The sequence below is a fragment of the Eubalaena glacialis genome, chromosome 20 (assembly GCF_028564815.1).
Source record: "Eubalaena glacialis isolate mEubGla1 chromosome 20, mEubGla1.1.hap2.+ XY, whole genome shotgun sequence".
NCBI lineage: Eukaryota > Metazoa > Chordata > Mammalia > Artiodactyla > Balaenidae > Eubalaena > Eubalaena glacialis.
In genome coordinates, this window is record NC_083735.1 from 33150175 (window position 1) to 33172392 (window position 22218).

General features: G+C 49.4%; 2 protein-coding genes and 1 long non-coding RNA gene across 4 annotated transcripts in view; 1 reads left to right on the forward strand and 2 right to left on the reverse strand.

The window, feature by feature from the left end:
• Positions 1–9120: 9120 nt before the first annotated feature.
• On the reverse strand, positions 9121–10715 carry LOC133081447 (uncharacterized). The gene is made up of 4 exons (XR_009698823.1): positions 10271–10715; positions 10107–10188; positions 9804–9944; positions 9121–9354 (listed from the first exon to the last, which is right to left on the reverse strand). It is a non-coding gene; the product is annotated as an uncharacterized LOC133081447 (long non-coding RNA).
• A 270-nt stretch (positions 10716–10985) lies between these two features.
• Positions 10986–15827, forward strand: STAR (steroidogenic acute regulatory protein). Its single transcript, XM_061177580.1, has 7 exons — positions 10986–11130; positions 12123–12236; positions 12517–12644; positions 13753–13911; positions 14028–14212; positions 15092–15185; positions 15714–15827. The coding sequence occupies exons 1-7, from the start codon at positions 11067–11069 to the stop codon at positions 15825–15827; spliced, it is 858 nt and encodes a 285-aa protein (XP_061033563.1). The 5' UTR covers positions 10986–11066.
• Positions 15828–19274: 3447 nt separating this feature from the next.
• The window catches only part of ASH2L (ASH2 like, histone lysine methyltransferase complex subunit), a 36718-nt gene continuing 33774 nt past the window's right edge, over positions 19275–22218 (reverse strand). For both annotated transcript variants that reach the window (XM_061177578.1, XM_061177579.1), the window contains 3 exons: positions 20893–20991; positions 20106–20165; positions 19275–20009 (listed from right to left, as the gene is read on the reverse strand). In XM_061177578.1, the coding sequence (XP_061033561.1) occupies positions 19902–20009; positions 20106–20165; positions 20893–20991 (267 nt within the window). In that variant the 3' untranslated portion in view covers positions 19275–19901. The remainder of the gene's footprint in view (positions 20010–20105; positions 20166–20892; positions 20992–22218) is intronic.

Here is a 22218-nt window from a genome sequence, read left to right on the forward strand (position 1 = left end):
ACTGTTTCAGAATATCCGGCACCTTCAAGAGATTCGGATTCACTGTACTCGTCTTTTCAACCTCCTTCAAACAGAATTCCAAATGCAATCAAAAGAGTCATGATTTATTCTTACGTTCAAAGAAGAAGAGAGACAATTTCCATGGTAGTTCAGGAATTTCCAAGCCATAGCTGGGCTTCAGTCATTATGCGTAATAACGTATTGCCTTTAGAACTTTGTCACACAGGCAGCAGCAAAGAGTCAGAGCTGAAGGATGGAATGAGACTCCCTGCTTCCCTCCTGTTCATCTCCCTGCTGCTCAGCGCAACGGCCTGCCCTCAGCTTTGCCCAGTCCAGGCTTTCTGCAGGTACTGAAATCGTGCTTTTTTCCTGGACTACTCCTCTACTGTTATCAGGCTTCAGAATCAATCTCAGTTCTATACCTTTGTTTTGTCTTTAATAGTTTCTTCCAATAGGGGTTCCCATGAGACCACTTTCAAGGAAAACAAACAAACAAGGAAGATCTACTGCAGCCCCTTTCCTGGCGATCTTTATTCTGATGTAACTGGGTACAGCAGCCTCTCTCTCTTTCTCCCACCTGTTCTTTTCCCCTTTGCTTGGCCCTTGACCTTACGTCGCATGTTGTCGGCTGAATTTAAGCCACAGTATCTGCTCTCCTCCCCTGCTCGGATAAACTCCCAACAGGCCCTGGATACTTAGCAGAACCAGATGCCCTCATCCTGCCCATTGTGGAGGGCTCCTCAGGGATGCCACGTCAGCGTGAACCCCAGGGGTATGACACAGATGTGATGGCTGGAGAGTGGCCTCGGTTTTGCTCACAGGAGTATGGGTGGCAGGTCAGGCAGAGTGAGGTACAGACGGCAGACGGTGCAGGCCAGCAGGCAGAGCAGATGCAGCAGGCCCTGGACGAGGCCGGAATTTCCTGTTCTCTCTGCTTAGGACATACTTGTCCCAGATAACTGCAAGAATCCTTCCCTCACGACCTGTTTTAAATAGCACACCTCCCCCCTCCCCCACCTATATCCTTGGCAGCTTTGCTTTTCACCAGAGCAAGTATCGCAGTCCAACGTAAGTTTCACTTTACTGTCTGCTCCACTCCCCCACTAGAATGTAAACCCTTAAGGACAGGATTTTTGTCATGTTCACTCCTGTAGTCCCACATCTAGGATGATACCGGGCATATATCAAGTCTCAGTACATATTTTTGGGGTTGAAGGACGGGTTGATGGACAGATGGATGGATGGGGAATGCAGTGAATTCAGGCTGGTCAGATAAGATACTTCAGAGACCAGTAAGGCCTCAAAGGATGAGGACGGCAGGACCCACCGAACATCCCGGAGTGCAGTGATTAGCAGAGATCCTTACACTGAATGTGGAGATGTTCTCTTACTGCCCTCACTGGAGACCACAGCCCCCCAGGCATGAAGAGTCTGGAGATGACTGGTGTGCCAACGTCTGGAAGAGCATCCCAGGGAAACGGGGCTGGGGGTGGGGGAGGACTTGTCAGGGTTGCTGGAGGCAACAGATACTCTTCAGTCCGTGTTCCTCCCAACTGCAGTGCCCCACCTCCACCTTCCATATTACCCCTTTGGGGATAAAGAGCAAGAGACTGCTTCATGGGTGCTTGCTTTTGCCAGCGAAGCAGGTTTTGTATCTAGCTAAGTGACCCAAGACCTCCTAGCCTGAAAGAATTAGGAAACCCACCCTAGAAAATGGCATGTACCTACCTGTCCCAAAGCTCTGGGGCTGTCCACCCTGGTTAGCACTCCCCTACCTGTGTACTCCTCCGGCTCTGCCAGGGCTCCTTGGGAGCAGAAAATAAAATCAAGTCCTCTTCTTTTCTCATGTCTCACTTCACCGCTTTGCCTCTCTTTTTCCCCCTTCTCAACCTCCTATTGTGTACCTATTCTCCTTTAAAAAAAAAAAAAAAATTTTTTTTTTCCCCCTAACTTCAGACATTCAGCGGCAGTTGCTGCAGGACCCAGGGGTAGAACATGGTCTCAAACGCTGCTGCTCGGGAAACGCAGAGCATTGAGTGGTGTCAGAGCACCAGCCGGCCAGCAGCTAGAACCGCAAGAAAGAGAGAGGGCCCAGTGCTGGCCGTATCCAAGGTCAGAAACCCAGATTGCCTGGGAATTCATCCCTAAGACCCAGTTTTATTGACGAATAAGTTTGCATACAGTAAAATTCACTCTTTTTAGTGTACAATTCTGTGAGTTTTAACAACTGCATATAGTTATATCACCATCACCCCTGCCCCTGTGAATTTAACTTCTCCCTCCTTCCCCAGCCCCTGGCAACCACTGATCTGTTTTCTGTCCCTACAGTTTGTGTTGGCAACTAATTCAAAAATTTTCTAAAAATAGTGTGCAGGTCAAATAAAATATCTGGAAAGTTAAACTCAGCCCACCTGCCTTCAGTTTGCTCTTCTGGTTTAGGCTATTACAGAAGACAGAGAGCTTTAACTGTGGCCCCTGCCAACATCCCTGGCTCTCACCTGCTGGAAACAGGCAGACGAGAACAAGGGAACCAGTGTAAAGGGACAGCTGAGCATGCTGAGCATCACCCTGAGATTTGTCAGGTATGAGAGGCAAATATGGGCCCTGCTTTTCAGAGAGAAACAGGAGATTTTAAAACGTGAAGAGCACACAGGCATAAAAAAGAATGAAATAATGCCATTGGCAGCTACATGGAGGACCTAAAGATTATCATACTAAGTGAAGTAAGCCAGACAGACAAAGACAAATACCATATATCACTTATATGTGGAATCTAAAATATGACACAAATGAACTTATCTACGCAACAGAAACAGACTCACAGACATAGAGGACAGACTTGTGGATGCCAAGGGGGAGGCGGGTGGGAGAGGGATGGAGTGGGAGTTTGGGATTAGCAGATGCAAACTATTATACAGAGAATGGATAAACAACAAGGTCCTACTGTAGAGCACAGAGAACTATATTCAATATCCTGTGATAAACCATAATGGAAAAGAATATGAGAAAGGATATATATATGTATGTATAACTGAGTCATTTTGCTGTACAGCAGCAACTAACACAACACTGTAAATCAACTGTACTTCAATTAAAAAAAAAAAAAAGGGTGCAGGCTTCCCTGGTGGCGCAGTGGTTGAGAATCTGCCTGCCAATGCAGGGCACACGGGTTCGAGCCCTGGTCTGGGAAGATCCCACATGCCGCGGAGCAACTAGGCCCGTGAGCCACAACTACTGAGCCTGCGCGTCTGGAGCCTGTGCTCCGCAACAAGAGAGGCCGCGACAGTGAGAGGCCCGCGCACCGCGATGAAGAGTGGCCCCCACTTGCCGCAACTAGAGAAAGCCCTCGCACAGAAACGAAGATCCAACACAGCCATAAATAAATAAATAAATAAACCCAAAGTTTAAAAAAAAAAAAAAAAAAGGTGAAGAGCACAGGCTGTGCGTCCTGGTTTCTTCACTTCAGAGCTTGGTCCAGCGGCACCTCTCAGCTCCTTGTCTGTAAAATGGGGATCTAATAGCACCAGCTCTTTGGGTGGTGGTAAGGAGTGAGTTAACATGTGTGAAGAGCTTAGAGCCACCCCCGGCTCAGGAGCGCTCCACGCCAGCCATTATCATCTGCTGAGTCCCCCCAGACTCATGGGATGCCTTCCATCCCCTCACTGAGCTTACACTTAGTCTCCTCTGTACAAATAAGAATGATAACAGGGCTTCCCTGGCGGTTCAGTGGTTAAGACTCCATGCTTCCAATGCAGGGGACGTGGGTTCGATCCCTGGATGGGGAAGTTCTGCATGCCACGTGGCACAGCCAAAAAAAAAAAATAATAGAGTGATAACATAACGGCAACCAACTCAAATTGAGGAATTAAGTGCTGGATTACATAAAATGTTCTCTGGGCTTCCCTGGTGGCGCAGTGGTTAAGAATCCGCCTGCCAATGCAGGCGACACGGGTTCGAGCCCTGGTCCGGGAAGATCCCACATGCCGCAGAGCAGCTAAGCCCGTGCGCCACAGCTACTGGGCCTGCGCTCTAGAGCTCATGTGCCACAACTACTGAAGCCCGCGCGCCTAGAGCCCGTGCTCTGCAACAAGAGAAGCCACCACAATGAGAAGCCCACGCACCGCAACGAAGAGTAGCCCCTGCTCGCCGCAACTAGGGAAAGCCCACGTGCAGCAACAAAGACCCAACGCAGCCAAAAATAAGTAAATAAAAATAAATTTATTAAAAAAATATATAGTCTCTGAAGGGAGGTAATCCATAATGACCTCAAGCCCAATGAGTTAAACTTGCCTTAACTTTCTGCTGCCCTCTCACAATGGCCCCTTTGGGGGAAAACACTCCACTCTTTAGATATTAAATAAGCATGTACCCTATAAGCAGGATGGAAGAGCTGGAAGAAAATCAATACTTATTGATAATGTACAAAGTGCCAGGCTCCATGCTTCCCAATCATTTACTAAACATTTATTCAGTATCTATTAATTATCCAGCACTGTGCTAAGTGCTGGGGAATCAAGAATTTGGAAAGGATCCAAGTCCTCATGGCATTTACAGGTCCTTACGGACGGAGCTCACAGACACGGAAAGAGGGGGGATCTACAGGTGCGGGGGCAGAGGGTCTACGGGAAATCTCTGTTCCTTCCTCTCAGTTTCTCTGTGAATCTAAAACAGCTCTTAAAACAGTCTTTTAAAAAAGGTGTGTGTGGGGAATGGTAACAGTCTTACTGATACTGTGATAAATGTCTGCCGGGGGGCCCAAAGGTATTGAATTCTAACTAAAGAGTAGGGGGACGGGGTGCCCAAAGGGAAGCCTTTCAGGGGGTAACGCTGTGAGCTGCCCTGAACGTGGAGGGCACCTCGGGAGCGCGCTGAGCTGGGCAAGACGAGAAGGGTGGCTGGGGGAAGTCGGGAGGGCCCAGACACTGGCTGAGAAGTTAGGGCTTGGTCCTGGGGGCTCTTGATGTATTGTTACCTGATTCAAGCCTTATAACCATCCTGAGAGGATTACACAAAGAAAAAGAAAAGGAAAAAGAAAACATACCGCTATTTTATAGATGAGGAAGTTCAAACTGAAGTGAGGGGCTCCCAATCATAAAGTAAGTGGTGGGAGTGGGATGGGAAGTCCGTCTGAACTCGACCTCTGTGCTTTCTGCCCTCCAGTCCACAGCTTCCCCGCACACCCAAGGTCGAAGGCCGCTGGCGATGCCCAGTACTCACCTCCTCGGGGCCGGGCCACACCAGCTCAAGGTCCCCTCCTCAACTCGTGGCCTCTGCTTCCCGGGAACCTGCAGAGGAATCTTCCCACGCCCACCCGGCTGGCTCTGACCTCTGCCTCTCTCTCCAGCCTTGATTTCCCTCCTCGCCCTACAAACACGCCACAGCTGAGCACCCCTCAGATTTTCCCCCCCAACCCCCGCCCGCTCCATGCTCTACCTGGAGCGCCTGCCCCCCAGCCCCTCTCCCACCTGGCTGACTCCTTCCTAATCTGACTTCCCCCCAGAAGCACCCCCTTCCTCCTCCTGTGTCGTTAGGTGCTCCCTCCTCATCCGCCCTCCAGCTCCCCACAGGGGGTCACCTGGTTCATCTTCCCCTGTAACTGTGGAGCTACACAGTGGACACTCAGCAAAGGACTGCTGAGTGAATGAGTGGGGTCCTCCCTCCCCGGCCCTGGGCCTTCCTGTCCAGCACTCTGCACGGCCTGGGCCGCATCTCTTCCCTCCCGGCCTGCGGTGCCCTCTGGTCTCCACCCTTGAGGGCTCTGCCCTCATCCAAAAGCAAAGCCAGACACAGAGGACTTCCAGAACCAGAGGGAATTCCCAGACCTCTCTGCCTACCTTCCTGCTCAGAGGGACCGTGAGAGTTAACAAGGCGCTCAGCCTGGAAAGGCTGAGGAAGAGAACCTTGGCCCAGGAGGAGGTCACCAGCACCCCACACCCGTCCCAGAGTCAATGGCAGGCTCTGACATCAGCAGCAGCCTGTGCCCCGATCCTGCAGTCTCCCCATACCACCTCCTCCCCGTCACAATGGCCATAATTCTCCCCAGGACAGCAATGGCAGGGCCTTGAACGTTATCTGCGTGGCCTGTCCCATGGTAACCCCTCTCCTCCCCCACCGAGAGGCACGTGTGCACGAGGGCGCACGTGGGCCAGGACGGAGGAGAAGCCTGGGGCGGCTGGCCTGCTGCCTTCCCCCCGGGCCCTCCGACCTCTTTCCACGCCGCTGGCTCAGGCTGGAGACAAACAAGAGGCCAAGGCTCTCCCTCTGGTGCCAGCTTCCCTGTGACTCTGAGAGGGCTGGAAACAAAGCCCACAAGCAGGGTTCCGAAGAGTCAGCTCCCCAGCTGCTCCCTGTAGAGAAGGAGCAGGAGCCTGCCCTGTGCCACCACCTGCCCCGCCGGGAGCTGAGCGCTGGGAGGGCAGGGGAACCAGCCACACAGAAGAGACAGCAAGCACGCACACGCCATGACACAAATCGGGACCAAGACAGCCCCTCTAGGGGGACCCACAGTAAGGGACAAGCCAGTTCCAGAAGGCTGGGTGGCCTTCACAGCTCAAGCGGGCGGCGGGCGCGGGGGCCCTGGAGGGCGGGCCGGGGCCGCCAGGCAGCCACTGCTCGGAGCGGAGCCCGGGACAGGCGTTTCTCCGGGTCACTGGCCGCATCTCACTGTGCCAGCACGGCCTGAAGGGGGCGTGTGGGACTCACCTGTTCCCTATGGACACCAGGCACCCGGCCTGGCTCCAGGCAGGTCCTGCCTGTTTCGTCCTTTCTAGAGTGAGGGGGACAGCAAGAGCTGGTTGGGGGGCCTTCCCTCCATCTCCGTGCAGTGGTGACAGGACACGGAACTCTCTCACCTGCGGGGCAGGCCCAGGCCCAGGGCCAAATTCAATGTGATTCTCTCGACCCCCGACCTTCTTGCCAGGTGAATCTGGCTCAGAAGCAACCTCAAGGTCAACCTTAAGAGGAAAAGATGTCATTGGAGACCAGCATACAGACTGGAATGAGATCCCCCTCACTGGGCCTGGACCAGAGCGTGGGAACTGCAGAGGAAAGACTGGGCCTCTCACGAGTCCCCGTTCAGACCACAGGGCCCCCCAAAGTGGAAAGACTGGGCTGGGCACCCCAATACCCTGTCTTTTGAACCTTTCAGCTCATGCCAGGCCAGCCTAGGTTGCTCGGGGAAGCATGAGGAAGGGCGTGGGGCATGGCCAGGCCCAGGCCCCCCCTCTTTGTGTCTCTGGCCAGTTCCCCCCTCTGCTCTGTGAGCTGACAGGACTCAGCCCTGAGGTGTCATCCTTGCTCCAGAACTAACCCCTGAGAAGGGAACTGAGCCTAAACAGGGCTTTGGTAAAGGCTGTTGACAGAAATGGATGAATCAATAATTGAACAGCTGAACACACGAAGTGTCGGGGGGCTGCAGGAGGAGCCGTGTAAAGATGGACTGAAGGTTGTTGTCCCAGACCTGCCGCCGACCAGCTGTGTGACCCTGAACAGCTCATTTCCACCGTCAGTTGAAACGCACAACGTGAGAGCTGTGACTTTTCAGTTTTGTTTGGAGACTTACCGAGGACTGTAGCCCAGGAGCCAGCCTCCCAGCTCTGAGGAACTGCTCTGAAGTATACGTGAGTTAGGTGAAGAGGGTACGTGCGACCAAGCACGTGTCTCAGAGAAGGGTGCTGCTAGTCATGAGAAGCGGGTATCTCCTTTAACGATTTTAGTGCTTTTCTAAGTAAGGGAAGATGCAAGAGTCCGGGTTCACAAAAATTGTCTCCTGAAAATCTCTAACTATCTGAGGGCCAGTTCTGCCAGTTTTCCCAGAGCACGGAGTGCCTCATCCTGATCTTCGCCCTTAAGTCCTTCTAGGGGTAACTATAGGTCAGCGACTGCAGGGGCTGTAGAACTGGATGGTGGGCAACATTCCTCAGTTGGCAGTACCCTCCCCTTGGTCATAGTTTTGACCAAGGTTTAGGAGGCGTTTCATGACCAATTTGTCCCATGGCGCTAGGAAGGCTCATTCTTAGGTCTGGCGAGGATTTCGTTGATACGGGCCACTCAATGTGCTGTTACTGAACTGGGCCCGTAACAGTCTTACTAGTCTGTTATAGTTTCCCTCTTACTGGAAACTACAGGAATAGTTTCCCTCTTACTGCTTCTTCCCATATCTAGGGTTACACTATTACAATCATTGATCTTATGTAGAACTATTTATTTGGTTAATCAAGTCGCCTAGTTGTCATTATTTTCATTGGAGGGTCCTTCTATATAGGTTGGAGAAAGTCCTTTAAATGATATATTTTCTAGTATATGTAATCTTGTTACAGGTCATGGGGCATCTGATCTTCATCCAAGGATTACTGTGATAAGCTTCAGAAACAAACTTACAATGTCCTTTTAATAATTCAATTAAACTTCACAATAATGTAACAAGGAGCCAATAAAAGAAGTGAGCCTTGGGCAGTAAGTACAAACTTGGAAGGCAGCTGACAACATTAGAACTTAATATCCACTAGAACTTTTTTTTTCTCTAAAATCACCTTCATTTCTACCAAATATAGCCCAATTAAGGCTAATCTGTTTGCAAAATAAACTTGGTCTGATTATTTACATAAGTGTAATTGATTATATAGGCTCTTTTAAATTGTTTTTCCTGGAACTTTTCATAAGGAATTTCAGACTGAACTTTTAAAAGGCCTCTCAAGTTGAGCCAGGAAAGCCATGCCAAGGGCTTGCCATTAGATTCCGCCACAATAACTACAGATTTGGGTGAATTCCTCTCTTCTCAAGGTCTCCAAAATACCTTGACATTCTTGCACCTGCCAGGAGTTGACCTTCCTTATTCACCTGATAAGGCTACTGGGAACCTGAAAGTTTCCATTTTCTGGAGGGATCAAGTAGAAAGAAAAGATAAATGTTTCAGTTCTGCTTACAAAGGTCTAATTTACCAAGCTGCTATAAATCATAATTAGCTTAAGGTTTCCTTATACCTAGAAAACAAAGATTAAAAGCCAGTAATACTTCTGACAAAAAGTCATAAAAATTATAACCATACTCATCAGTTATCAGTCATATATAACCAATCTTTTTTTTTTAAAAATTTATTTATTTATTTATTTATTTTTGGCTGCATTGGGTCTTCGTTGCTGTGCACGGGCTTTCTCTCGTTGCGGCGAGCGGGGGCTACTCTTCGTTGTGGTGTGCAGGCTTCTCATTGCGGTGGCTTCTCTTGTTGCGGAGCACGGGCTCTAGGCATGCGGGCTTCAGTAGTTGTGACACGCAGGCTCAGCAGTTGTGGCACACAGGCTTAGTTGCTCCGCAGCATGTGGGATCTTCCCGGACCAGGGCTCAAACCCACGTCCCCTGAATTGGCAGGCAGATTCTTAACCACTGCGCCACCAGGGAAGCCCTGTAACTAATCCTTGATCTTGATCCTTTAACAGTTTTATTAAGCCATCAGGGTTTCCACTAGAATTCTTTAATTTCTTACCCAGTTCAGTGGTTAGTTCCCAATTAAGTAAGTACTTGTAAGATAAGTTCCGTATGTATTTTACATCAATCTGGCTGGGGTGTTAGTCAGAGGTTGGCTTTCTGACACCCCTTAGTTGGCCTAATTGAGGAAAGACATTTGGCCAGCCTCACACCTAGTCACTCAGTCCAGACCATTCAGTGTCTTTCTGGAGGCAGAACTGGGCGGGGGGCACTCCCCGAGTATCTCTCAACTGGGCGTCAGGTACCTGTTATACACCACCAAATAAAACTCAGGATTATCAACCAATAATTGGGAGATCTGAGAACCAGGAGAAACTCACCCAAATTCGTCTGGACTCGCTGAGGAGGTGGATGGGAATAAAAGGCCCTTGCGGCTACCAAAGTCCTGACTCTTCATAGTGTTCAGACAGAGGAGAGAAGTTATTAGCTCTGTGCTCCTTCATGGTCGGCAAAACTGTCGACTGAAAAAAAACGTACAACAAGAGAGCTGTGAGTTTGTTTTATTTGGGGACTTACTGAGGACTATAGCCTGGGAAACAGCCTCTCAGATAGCTCTGAGGAACTGCTCTAAAGAGGGAGAGGTAAGGGGGACGCTGGCTATGTGTGATTTAGGTGAAGGGTACCTGCACTCAAGCACACATTTTGGTAGAAGGTTGCTCCTGGTCACAAGCGACGAGTTTCTCCGTTCATGATTTTAGTGCTTTTCTAAGTATGAGAAGATGTAAGAATCCAGATTCATAAAAAATTTCTAAAATATTATAATATTGATAACTGCCCAAAGGCTTACTTTGCCTGTTTTCCCAGAGCACAGCGGGCCTCATCCTGATCGTCTTCCTGAATTCCTTTCAGGGTGTACTGTAGGTCAGCGACCGCAGGGGTGATGACTTGATTCTTGTAGAACCAGGTGGGAGCACCGTTCCTCCCGAGACTTCAGGCCCCTCATCCTGGGGCTGGGTGGCCTCTGCCAGCTCTGCCTGTCCCCTATCAGAAGCCCTGGGTGCTCTCCCAGGGCAGAGCTTCTCAAAGTCTAGTGTACAGTTCACAGAATACCTTCATGGCAATCACCTGGGAATTTTTTTTAAAATACAGGTTTCAGAGCCTCAATTCTAGACTTGTTAAATCTGGAATTTCTGAGCATGAGGGCTACAAAGCTGCATTTTAAACAGCTTGCTGCTTGAGAACCACTGTCACATGTGCATACTTTTTTCTAAATTGCCTTGACCTCTGCTGCTCCTTTTTTTTCTCTCCCCTCCATCCACCCCGTCAGGCAGCAGCCTCCCAAGCCCTTTCCCCACCCCCGCCCGCACTCCCCGCAAATGGCCAAAGGCTCCTTGTGAGGCAATCCCTCTATCCTTGGTGCCTTCCTTTACACGATGAGTGATGGCTTTTTTATCTCCTGGTGATGAAACACAGCCTTCGGCTGGAGGCATTTAAGGCGCAGGACGCACAGTCCGGCTGCGGCTGCAGGACCCAGAGGCCAACCCTGACAGGCCCAGGAGGAGAGGAGCAGAGGAGCAGAGGGAGGAGCAGGGGCCAGAAGCACCACCGCCAGCCTCCACGCCTGCCCCCACCGCCAGGGAACCATGCTCCTCGCCACGTTCAAGCTGTGCGCCGGGAGCTCCTACAGACACATGCGCAACATGAAGGGTGAGCTCCTGGGCCCCCCTGTCCGGTGACCAGGAGCCCGCAGGCAATGTCTAGTGGGGAAAGTGTGGGCCTGGGTGGGGGGGGGGGACAGGCCACTCAAGTCCCAGGGGTGCCGCTCACTGGGGGAGCCTGTGCAAGCCTTTCCCCCCACCCCGTACCTCAGTGTCCCCCGCACTGAAGAACGGAGCTGGATGCGAAGGTTCCTGGGTGCCTTCCAGACTCTGTCATCCCCATTCTCCCCTCCAGGGCTCCGAGCTGTCTTGGCTTCTTCCTGACTCTGCCTTTCTCTAGGATGGGTACCAAGGGTGCCAGGGAAGTCCGAGCCGCAGTGGCAGAGGCAGGAGTCAGCCTGGACTCCAGGAAGCTGTGTTGGCAAGCCTGAGGCAGGGCAGGCGGGAGACGGGGAGAAGGACAAGAAAGGGGAGTAAGACAGCCGAGGAGCACATAGAGAGGGAAGGTGGGTGAGGTGGGCAGTCTCGTTGTCATCAGTCAGGAGGCAGAAACCAGGGTCACTGGAGTCAATCCCCTGCTGTCGCTGAAGGGACCACAGACACACCTAAGCAAGTCCTTTCTAATTACACTGGGTTCAAGTGGCCACTGTTTAGATGGAAGCCGCACTTGGAAGACCTGTACCCGGCGTGGGGCTGTTCTCTCTAGCTCAGCGGGAACCCCCGGGCACACGGAGCAGTTACTCACGCAGAGGCCACACAGACCTCAGGGGACGGGTGGCTGTAATTCCCCTTCTGTAGCAGGATAGGTTGTTCAAAGCTTCTCTCCCTTTCAAGAAGGAAACCAGCAAGCTTGAGTGTGGCCCCTGCCTCCAGGCCCGGCCAGCCCAGAAGGCAGGCAGGTTTCTGGGCCCTGGAGGTATTCCTGATCAAGTCACTTTCTGCCCCAGGCCAGCTTCCTCCTCTGTGATGAGATGAAGGGGTGGAACATTCTCTAAGGGGCTTTTCTGCTCCTAAGCGACAGTTTCCCTCCCTTCCCTGCAGGGCTGAGGCACCAGGCTGTGCTGGCCATCGGCCAGGAGCTGAACCGGAGGGCCCCAGGGGGCCCGACCCCAGCTGCCTGGATTAACCAGGTTCGGCATCGCGGTTCTCTGCTCGGTAAGTGCTGAGGCTTCTGGGCTTCTACCAGTGGCGGGGGGCTCCGGGGGGGCAAACAATGTGCATGTGGCTCTGGTCCCTGCCCCCGCATCCCCCAGCCGTCCTCACTCACTTTGATGGGAATGGCGTTGTTCATGGCTAGACCCCCTTCCCTGTCCCCTGTGTCTAACTTAACCTGCAGGCTGGACCATATGGCTTTGGTCTGGGCTCTTCAGAGATGAAAGGGGTGAAAGCTCGTGGGAGGCTAGGAAGCTCAGCCTCTCCGTGGCTTTGTGTCCAGGTTCTCAGCTGGAAGACACGCTCTACAGCGACCAAGAACTGGCCTATATCCAGCAGGGAGAGAAGGCCATGCAGAGGGCCCTGGGCATCCTCAGTGACCAGGAGGGCTGGAAGAAGGAGAGCCAGCAGGTAAGGGTGGGTGCGGAGGAACACACAGCTCCTCGCTCTTCGCGGGCCATGCTCAAGGCCAGCTGGGGTCTCTCCTCCTCTCAGAAGTCTGGCCTTGTGCAACAGTCACTGGGCAGCAAGCAGTTTTGAGAATTCTTTCCCAAGAATATATCCCCAGATACCCCTTTCCCCCAACAAAGATGTCCTGGAGACTCACGTTTGAGAAACGTTCCTGCATCCTTAGCTCCCCTCCAAATGCACTGTACACCCATTCAGACCATGCAAAACGGGGACTCCAGGGGCGGCAGAGGCCTCATCCCCCTGGGTCAGAAGTTCCAGTGCTGAAGCGCAGTGCCTGTGCTGTTAGCCCACCTTATGGCTGACCTCGCAGGGGTGACCTGGGCTCACCCGCAACAGGGCTGGACTGGGATACAGGTGGCCCAAGGCCCTCTGGGGTGCTCTGCTCCTGAGCACTGCCCCTTCCCTGGGAGCTGGGAACAAGGCGTGTGTTAAAGGCCAACGGCTCTACCGAGACTTTGGTGGCTTTATCTTCACCAAAAGCTCACATGCTGCCCATTGGGCAAAGTTCAGGTGAGATCTTTCCTTCTCCAAGTTCTCAGAGTTAAGAGACTACAAGTTTACGAGTTGGGAAATCTGGGATCTAGGCCCAGCAATGCTCTTAGTTAAGGGTCCTGGGGCATCTCACTGACCTTCTCTGGCGTAAAATGAGGGATTGGACTTTTAAAAAAACCTGTGTGTGAAATTAGCTGGTTGTAAACCACTTTCCCTGCTCCCAGGTGCGTCTCTCTCAGGATCTTTGAGCTTCTGAAGTCAAGTAAGGGCCTTCTCAGGTGGCGCTTACCCACACCCATCAACATTTACACCCAAGAAAAAAGGGCCCAGGGAACAGGCAGGTTACCTCCCCAGTCCTCAGCAGACATACGAGGCAGGCGGCAGGAAAGATGACCTCCTCTACCTTAATCAGAGACGGTTCCAGGCTTACTCAGGCTTAGCTTAGAGTTCCCCTGGCTGTTCCCCTCCTGCCTTGCCTGGCACTGTCTACGTGTCCTCGGCCGGGAATATTTTTTTCTAACCTTTCCCTTGGGGCTCCTCTCTTCCCTGCCGATAGGCGAATGGGGACGAAGTGTTGAGTAAAGTGATCCCAGACGTGGGCAAGGTGTTCCGGCTGGAGGTGGTAGTGGACCAGCCCATGGAGAGGCTTTACGAAGAGCTCGTGGAGCACATGGAGGCCATGGGCGAGTGGAACCCGAATGTCAAGGAGATCAAGGTGGGGAGGCCCAGGCGGAAGCATGGCCACAGCAGTCGGGAGGGGGCTGTGAGCTGCGGTGTGCCTCGGCCCCCCGCCTGGCTGAGTAGTGACTCTGGTTCTCTGTGGCCTGGCAGGTCCTGCAGAAGATTGGAAAAGACACAGTCATCACTCACGAGTTGGCCGCAGAGGCGGCAGGAAACCTTGTGGGGCCCCGAGACTTCGTGAGTGTGCGCTGTACCAAGCGCCGGGGCTCCATGTGTGTGCTGGCTGGCATGGCCACACACTACGGGGAGATGCCCGAGCAGAAGGGCGTCATCAGGTAACACTGGCAGCAGCCTCAAAAGCTCCCTTTTTTAACACAGGCTGGGGACATGCACCTGCCAAGTGTGTGATGCATCCCCAGCTCTAAGAAACCAATCCTTGGCTCCTACCCTCAGCTTCCTTTCACAGAGGAAGTCTCATTTTCCATCGCAGTGGGGGGAAGACAAGACTGGCCACACTTACATAACCAGTTTGTCCTGACCCTCCCAACAAGTTTAAGAACCTTAGTAATTTTCTAAAACAAGAAGTAGGGCTGATGGGACGAAGTGAGAGAGTGACATGGACATATATACACTACCAAATGTAAAATAGCTAGCTAGTGGGAAGCAGCCGCATAGCACAGGGAGATCAGCTCGGTGCTTTGTGAACACCTAGAGGGGTGGGATAGGGAGGGTGGGAGGGAGACGCAAGAGGGAGGGGATATGGGGATATAAGTATACGTATAGCTGATTCACTTTGTTATCCAGCAGAAACTAACACAACAATGTAAGGCAATTATACTCCAATAAAGATGTTAAAAAAAAAAAAAAGTAGTAGGGCTGAGGTTTAGCTGGTATGCTCAGATCCCACTGTAATGTTGATTAAAACAGAACCCATACCACTTAGAACAGTTGCTACCTGAGTTTCCCAGGGGCCCCAGCACCACCCTGGACCCTTCCTTGACCTCCCCGTCATCCAGCGACTAAAAGGCACCGCAGGAGGCCTCCAGGCTTCAGCTCCAGCTCCAATCAGCATTTGTTCTGATGAGCTGGTAACCGTGCCAACTGTTAAATGTCACCCTTGGCAAAGGACACTTCTCTGATGAGATTTGGGAAGACTAGTCAGCGTTTGAGAACTCAGCCTTGTCCTCCTGACCTGACGTGTCTTCACCCGGCAGAGCTGAGCACGGCCCCACCTGCATGGTGCTCCATCCCCTGGCTGGAAGCCCCTCAAAGACCAAACTCACCTGGCTGCTCAACATCGACCTCAAGGTAAGGGGTGGGGGGGCGGGGGCGGCTTGGGACAGGCGGTGGTGAACATAGTAGGCTCTTACTTCTCCCACATCATCCCGCACACAACTGGAAAGAGCCTCCACTTTGAGGGAACTGGACCATTGCGGAGGGGACACTGGAGTGATGGCCTAACTGCTATTCCACCATCTCAGAAGCCTGCACTGGCTCCCTCTTACTTCTCATATCAAATTTCAATTCTGTAGTTATTTTTAGAAAGAAGGAAACTTGGGCCCAAGAAGGTATGGTTGCTAGCTCAGGGTCACACCGCTGGGAAGACAGGGCTGAAATCTGTCTGGACAGCAAATCCAGCGCTTCTGACACGGTCATGACAGCAGGGCAGTAATGCAGTCCTCCAGCCCCTGACCCTGATCAACTGAACGGGGGCACGTACCAACAGAGCTAGAAGGCCAAGCCTAGGCAACCCACCAGGTGTGTGATCGGGCATGGCAGTGTCTAGAGCGGAATGTCACCCACAAGATGGCCAAATTCTTCTAACTTCAACTCTAGGGATGGCTGCCAAAGACTATCATCAACCAGGTCCTCTCGCAGACCCAGGTGGATTTTGCCAGCCACCTGCGCAAGCGCCTGGAGTCCCGCCCTGCTCTCGAAGCCAGGTGTTGAAGACCAGCCTGCTGCTGCCGACGGCCCCCAGCTGAGCGCGCTTGCAGGCTCACGAGGAGGTCTCTGCTGGAAGCCTACAAGTCTGTTAAAGATCTTCATCCAGGGACAGTGGGATGGGATGGTGGTGCATTTCCAATATGATACTAGAACTCAGATGGGTAACATTTTAGTACCAAGAAAGTGGGGACAAGGCTCTTTTAACTTCATTCACTGATTAGCTGTAAAATGAAGCATAGGAGTCCCAAAATATTTGTATAACTTTTTTTTCTGGGTCCTTGTCTACCTAGAAACATCTTTAAAATGCTACCAGTTAACGAACGCAGGGTGCAGAGGGTGCAAAATACAAGGATTAGGACCGCATGCTTGATGAGCTCAAGAGCTCCATTCCCTGTGGGCCATGTGTGCAGACAGAGCAGGTCTTACATAGGGCCTCCTGAAACCCTCTGCTCCTCCACCACGACGGTAGAGAACTGCGCCAAAGAACAAGCAACTCCCACAGCAGATACCGTCCAGAACTCTAGTTCAAGTTATCTTAATGAAAAAATACAAAACTAATTATCAGACTTATTCCCCTACTTCTTCCATGAGCAGTAGTCAGAATAAAGAATCGTAACTAACACAAAAACTTTAGTCTGTACCTGTTTTAAAATTCTACTCTTAAAATCCATGCTAGCAAAAAAAAAAAAAAAAAAAAAAAAAAAAAATCCATGCTAGCAAATTGCAACTTCATACTAAAGGAGTCATGGATGAAGACTTTAATTAGTTAAACTAAGTCCCCTACCTCATTCAAAGGAAAAACTCCAGGGGACTTAGGTCATTCAATCATGTAGGATCTGTCACCAGAATCTTTCATAAAAATTTAATTTACAGGATAAGCACAAGACTAAATCAGTTCTTAAAAGAACTCTATAGCTGGTAGCTGATTAACGGGCATTGGAAGATGAAGATTATGACTGAAGATTTTTATTTACCTAATCAAAAGGATAGAACCAAAGGCGAGTGACAGAATGGTATTACTAAGATAAAATCAAACAAAAGCAAATTTTATTACTTTCCCATGAGTGATTGTTTAGACCTAAAAAGGGAGCTGAATCTTTAGTTTGGAGTCTATTACATTTCCTCTTAGCTTGACTCGGGGCTGCCAATTTCTCTGCTTTAACAGGTCAATGTTTTACTATTTTGGAGGAGATGGCTGGAAGAAGGGGTGATAGGGTGACAGCAAAATCCCTTTCCAAGATTCAGAGAATTGGGGCTTAAAAAATGTAAGTTGAGATGGGGTTATTTGGCTAAAATGTATAAGTAGGATGAAAACCTAACCATTATCACTTGAAGCTTTTCCATTCCATAATCACTTGAAGCTCTTCCATTCCAGTGCTAACAGCATTGATGATTTACACCATTTGGAATTAGAGTTCTAGCTTATTTATTAAACAAATGAGCAGTAGCAGGAATGCTGTTATAATTTATTGAGGTATTGAGAATTTACAACTGATAGAGATATTTATTAATATTTATTCTGATTGTTTCTTAGTAGTCTATTTTTGGCATAGATGAAATTATGTTTATCCAGCCAGGAGCTTCAGAGTGAGATGGGATAATTGTAAAAGTGTTTCTAGAACAGAATTATCATCCACTCCCAGCTAAGAGAAAGGGTTACTTGTTGAAAGATGTGTAGAGCAACATATGCTCCGGTTTCAAGAGAACAGGCTGACAGTAAAGAAATGGGCTTTCAACACACACCATGGTTTTGAGTTTGATTATAATTTGCCTTTTTCAAACTATGCAACTGTGTCTTTGAGGTACCTGGGGAGATATTTTCTCACTTGTTTAATTTTACACTGGAATAAAATGAATTGTCAGTGATGATCTGCTTACAGAAACCATTTTATATAGGACTATAAGAAGAGTGGGTATTCTTTGAGCCCTTCAAATGAATCTAATCAAAACACACACACAGAATATGCAGTATAAACAGGCAAAAATCATTATTTCTGTAACCTCCAATTTATGAAAGCGAAATGCACAAACCCCTAATTTGATCATTTAAATGGAGAGTGGGTGCATAACTTACATGTGTGGTAATTCATGCTACAAAGAATTCATCTCCAGCTTCCTCTAGATAACACCATCCTCGTTTACTTAGAGTTCTTCAAACCCTGATGATCCAGAAGCTTTATAACCAAGTCTGCTCCATAAGACCACGAATGAATAGACCTCAGCCTGATTCTGTTGGGTTTCCTGTTAAGAGAGGTGGAATGACCGAAACAAAGACCCTGGGTCTGGGTGATTCATTAGGAGACAAATACATTAGTCAAAGCTTCTGTGTTAAGATACCAACAGTCACTTGAAATTTGGGAAATTAAACAGGCATAATATATGGGGGTCCTTGGCAACATATTACCGGACTCTTGGTGAACCACTCTATTAACCTAGGTAGGAAGTTACACGCAGGGAAGTCTGGAGCAATCCTGGGAGGACTGCATTGCCACTGATTAAAAGGGGGACAGGGAAGCACTCAGGGACCCCGGGGAAGGCTCATTCTTACATTCTAGTTTTTTGTCTTCTGAAAACTGTCCTTTAATCATCAGGTATTACAAAGGAAGATAAGCAAGGCAGGAAGATAACCTGCACAGATCAACACACAAGTTCAAAGGGAAGAGCTGGAGGGAGACCATTTACCCTTTTAAGTTCCTGTTCACCTTTTTAAAAAAAAAATATTTATTTAGGACTTCCCTGGTGGCGCAGTGGTTAAGAATCCGCCTGCCAATGCAGGGGACACAGGTTCGAGCCCTGGTCCAGGAAGGTCCCACATGCCGCGGAGCAACTAAGCCCGTGCACCACAACTACTGAGCCTGCACTCTAGAACCCGCGAGCCACAACTACTGAGCCTGCGTGCCACAACTACTGAAGCCCACGCACCTAGAGCCTGTGCTCCGAAACAAGAGAAGCCACCGCAATGAGAAGCCCGCACACTGCAACGAAGAGTAGCCCCCGCTCGCTGCAACTAGAGAAAGCCCACGTGCAGCAACGAAGACCCAACGCAGGCAAAAATAAATAAATAAATAAATTTATTTATTTTAAAAAATTTATTTATTTCTTTCTTTGGCTGTGCCGGGTCTTAGCTGTGGCATGCGGGATCTTTAGTTGCGGCATGTGGGATCTAGTTCCCTGACCAGGGATCGAACCTGGGCCTCCTGCATTGGAAGCGCAGAGCCTTAGCCATCGGACCCCCCAGGGAAGTGCCCCCTGTTCACCTTCTTGAGAGTCGGGTTTCACAGGATAAGAGGGGGTGGTCAAATTGGCTGGAGGGAACGAACAACGGGGGAGGGTGGAGATAGAAACCTGTCTCTCCTCCAAGGCTGGCTCCCCTTCCTCAGAGTGCCTTACTGTTCCGACACTGTCGCCACATGGACCCCAACCTGAAAGGGAAGCAAAGTGCCACACACACTCGAAGACAAGTTTTATTTGGGAAGAGTTTCTAATTGTTAAAGCTGCAAGCAAGTTCCCTTCACAAGTATAGTTCTACAGACCTAGTAGTTTCAGAGATCCCAGTGTTCAAAGGTACACCTCAAAATTAATAACAAAAACACACCCACGGCGAAAGGAAAGAGCTGTTAAACTGGTTTGGAATGTACAGCCATGGATTTCAGCTGTTCTCAGAAACAGGCCCACCACTTCCTTGGGAACCAGGCGGGATGGAAGCAATGCCCGCAGAAGGACATGTCTTTAAACATGTTAGCTACTTGGGCAAGATTATCCACTCCTTAGAAAACACAGTAAGCAGCAAGTCTCAGCTGGTGGGGTACATGGCACAGGCCCAGTTCACAGGGCGCTTATGGGATCCCAGGGTCGGCAGCTGTTGGGAATGGCACACGAAGTAAAAGCCATGATAGAAGGGGGAGTGCTGAAGGGCAGGGAGTCTCTCTCAGACCCACCCGGCCTCTAATTTGCTACAGCAGAGGCCGTGTTCTGCAGTATCTTCGGGAAAACATTTGCCACAGTTAAAAAACAAAAACAAAACCCGCTCATATTATTCCCCAGGAAGTCCGTGTCTGCAAAGAAAAAGGGACTTGGTCAGGGTTCCCACGGGGGACTCCGCCTCCCATCCACTTCTGTTTCCACGTGATACAAGACGTCAGCCAGAGTGTGTTCCACCACAGCGCCCCAGCCCATGTCACTCATCTGCGGGAGGAACAAGGAACAGAGAGGGGAGGTGAGACTGGAGGAACTGCAGCAAGAAGACTGAGGATGCACGCAGACATGTTCAACGTTACTCACAGGGCGGTACGTGAGGTCCTTTGGAGGATACTTGAAGCATGGTCCAAAGTTAATGGAGACCTGGGATAAATTCAATCCAAGCAGACATGAAGAAACAGAAGAAGAAAGTAGTGAACACCTTAACGTGACATGGGAAATTTCTCGCTTTAAATGTAGCTGTGATATTCACGGTATAACTGAAACAAATGATATACATTAATACTGCTAAAAGTGGTGAATACCCTATAATAGCCATCAAGAATTAGGTAAATAAAATAAACTTGTTCTGATTTCTGTTTATAACCTAAAGATTTCCTTATATTACTTCAATGGGGGCTACTGACAGAGTAAGAGGACATGGAAACTTCCAGGCATTGTCTTTTCAAATAATTTGGTTTTTTTAGCTGGTAGGGTCTAATGATAGTCCCTTCATGCTGGATCATATTTTTTAAAAAATCACTATAAGCAACAGTTACTAATGATGGTAGGTTATCACGACACATAACACCAAATTGATTTATGCGTGTAAATACTTTAGATCCTTTACACTGAACAACAGTGACCACACAGCACATCCAAAGGAAAGGTATGGGGCTTTACAATAACTTCATGATCTTTATCTGTCCAAGCAGATACTTCCTGGAGGACCCACATGTTTTTGGAACAAGCAGTAACAGGAGGAATACGCTCCCATCCCACTCCAAGGCCTTTCAGATTTCCTTCTAGAATCCCATCCATGGCTCTTTCACCACAGCCGTCCACCTATCTCCCTCAAGTTGTGTTCACAGGATGAACAGACGATACGTACCGTGCAGCTCTTGTACAGCGAGATGGCCGGAAAGTAAACCCCCTCAAAAATATCTTTGTAAGCCACACCTTGATTGACACCATTTTTATAAAAAATTATCTGAAACAAAAACCATGGTTTCACTTCAGAATTTTAAAAAAGAACAAACTAAAAAAGAACTCCGTTGGAGAACCCTTTATTAGCAGTATGGTGGCAGCACTTGAAGAAATCCTAAGAATAGCATGTAGCTTGTGTAATAGCAATAGCTGACATTTATATAATACCTTAGATTTTTCAGAGCCTATCTACATGCACTATTCCAGCTGGTTATCAGGGTTTTTTTTTTTTTTTGAGGTGCAATGGTGCTTTTTTTTTTTTTTTTTTTGGTCCTCAGGTTTAATTGCTTTCTGAATTCCTATGCTACTTATATCAAACAGTTCCACTTTCTGTTTTTCATTACATTATATTTATAAAAGGTAACGATCCCTTGGAACTACACCCTTTTGAGCTCATTTATCTGTCCCCTTCCCTTGCCTCAGGTCCTCACTTCTGCATTTCTACTTTGAAAATTTCGCAGGATCTTCTGTCAAAGTCTCTGAATCCTCATTTCTTTGTCCTTTCTCTCTCGAAACTATCCTGAATATTCTCTTAACCACTATGGATGGACTTCAGAAAAGGCTCCTTTTTCTGAAGTAACTTTCTCTACCTCTTCTTCCCAGCAAGAGCTATCTTCTGCCTGGCTGTATTTTCTGGCTGTATTATCTCCTTAGCTCAATTAACTGTTTCCCTTTACTACTTTTTCCCTAAAAACAATCGGAATCCTAGTTTATTTCCCCTACATTTGCTTCTATTACTGATGCAGGTGGCTTCACAGCATTTTTATGGAAAAATGTTTCCAGCTCAGAACTTTCTTCCATCCCTTCCCCTTCTATTTTGGGCCCTTGTGGTTGGTCCAGATGCACCAGCCCTTCTTTGATTGTGCTATGACCTTGGGCAAACATGTTCCCAACAACCCGGGAGAAGGGAGGCAGGGAAAGTTCTAGAAGGCACTGAACGAGCCATCACAGCTCCTGCTGCCCCCCGGGTCACACAGCGAGGCCCTGAATCTCCTATTCCAGTTTCCTCCTTCCGCACTTGCTACCTCCTCTGACAAAGGATTAAGTATCTCTGACTTGCTTCCTCAATTGCCCTCAGACTTTATTTGGCCACTGTTTTATACCCCCTTTTCTCTAAGAATCCCGGTCATCCCTCTCACAGCAGCAGCAGGTAGCCCAAAAGAACAAAACACGGCAGGCAGGAGAGTGCGCTGGCCCTGCTGCTGCTCTGTTAGCAGAAATCCCTTCATCC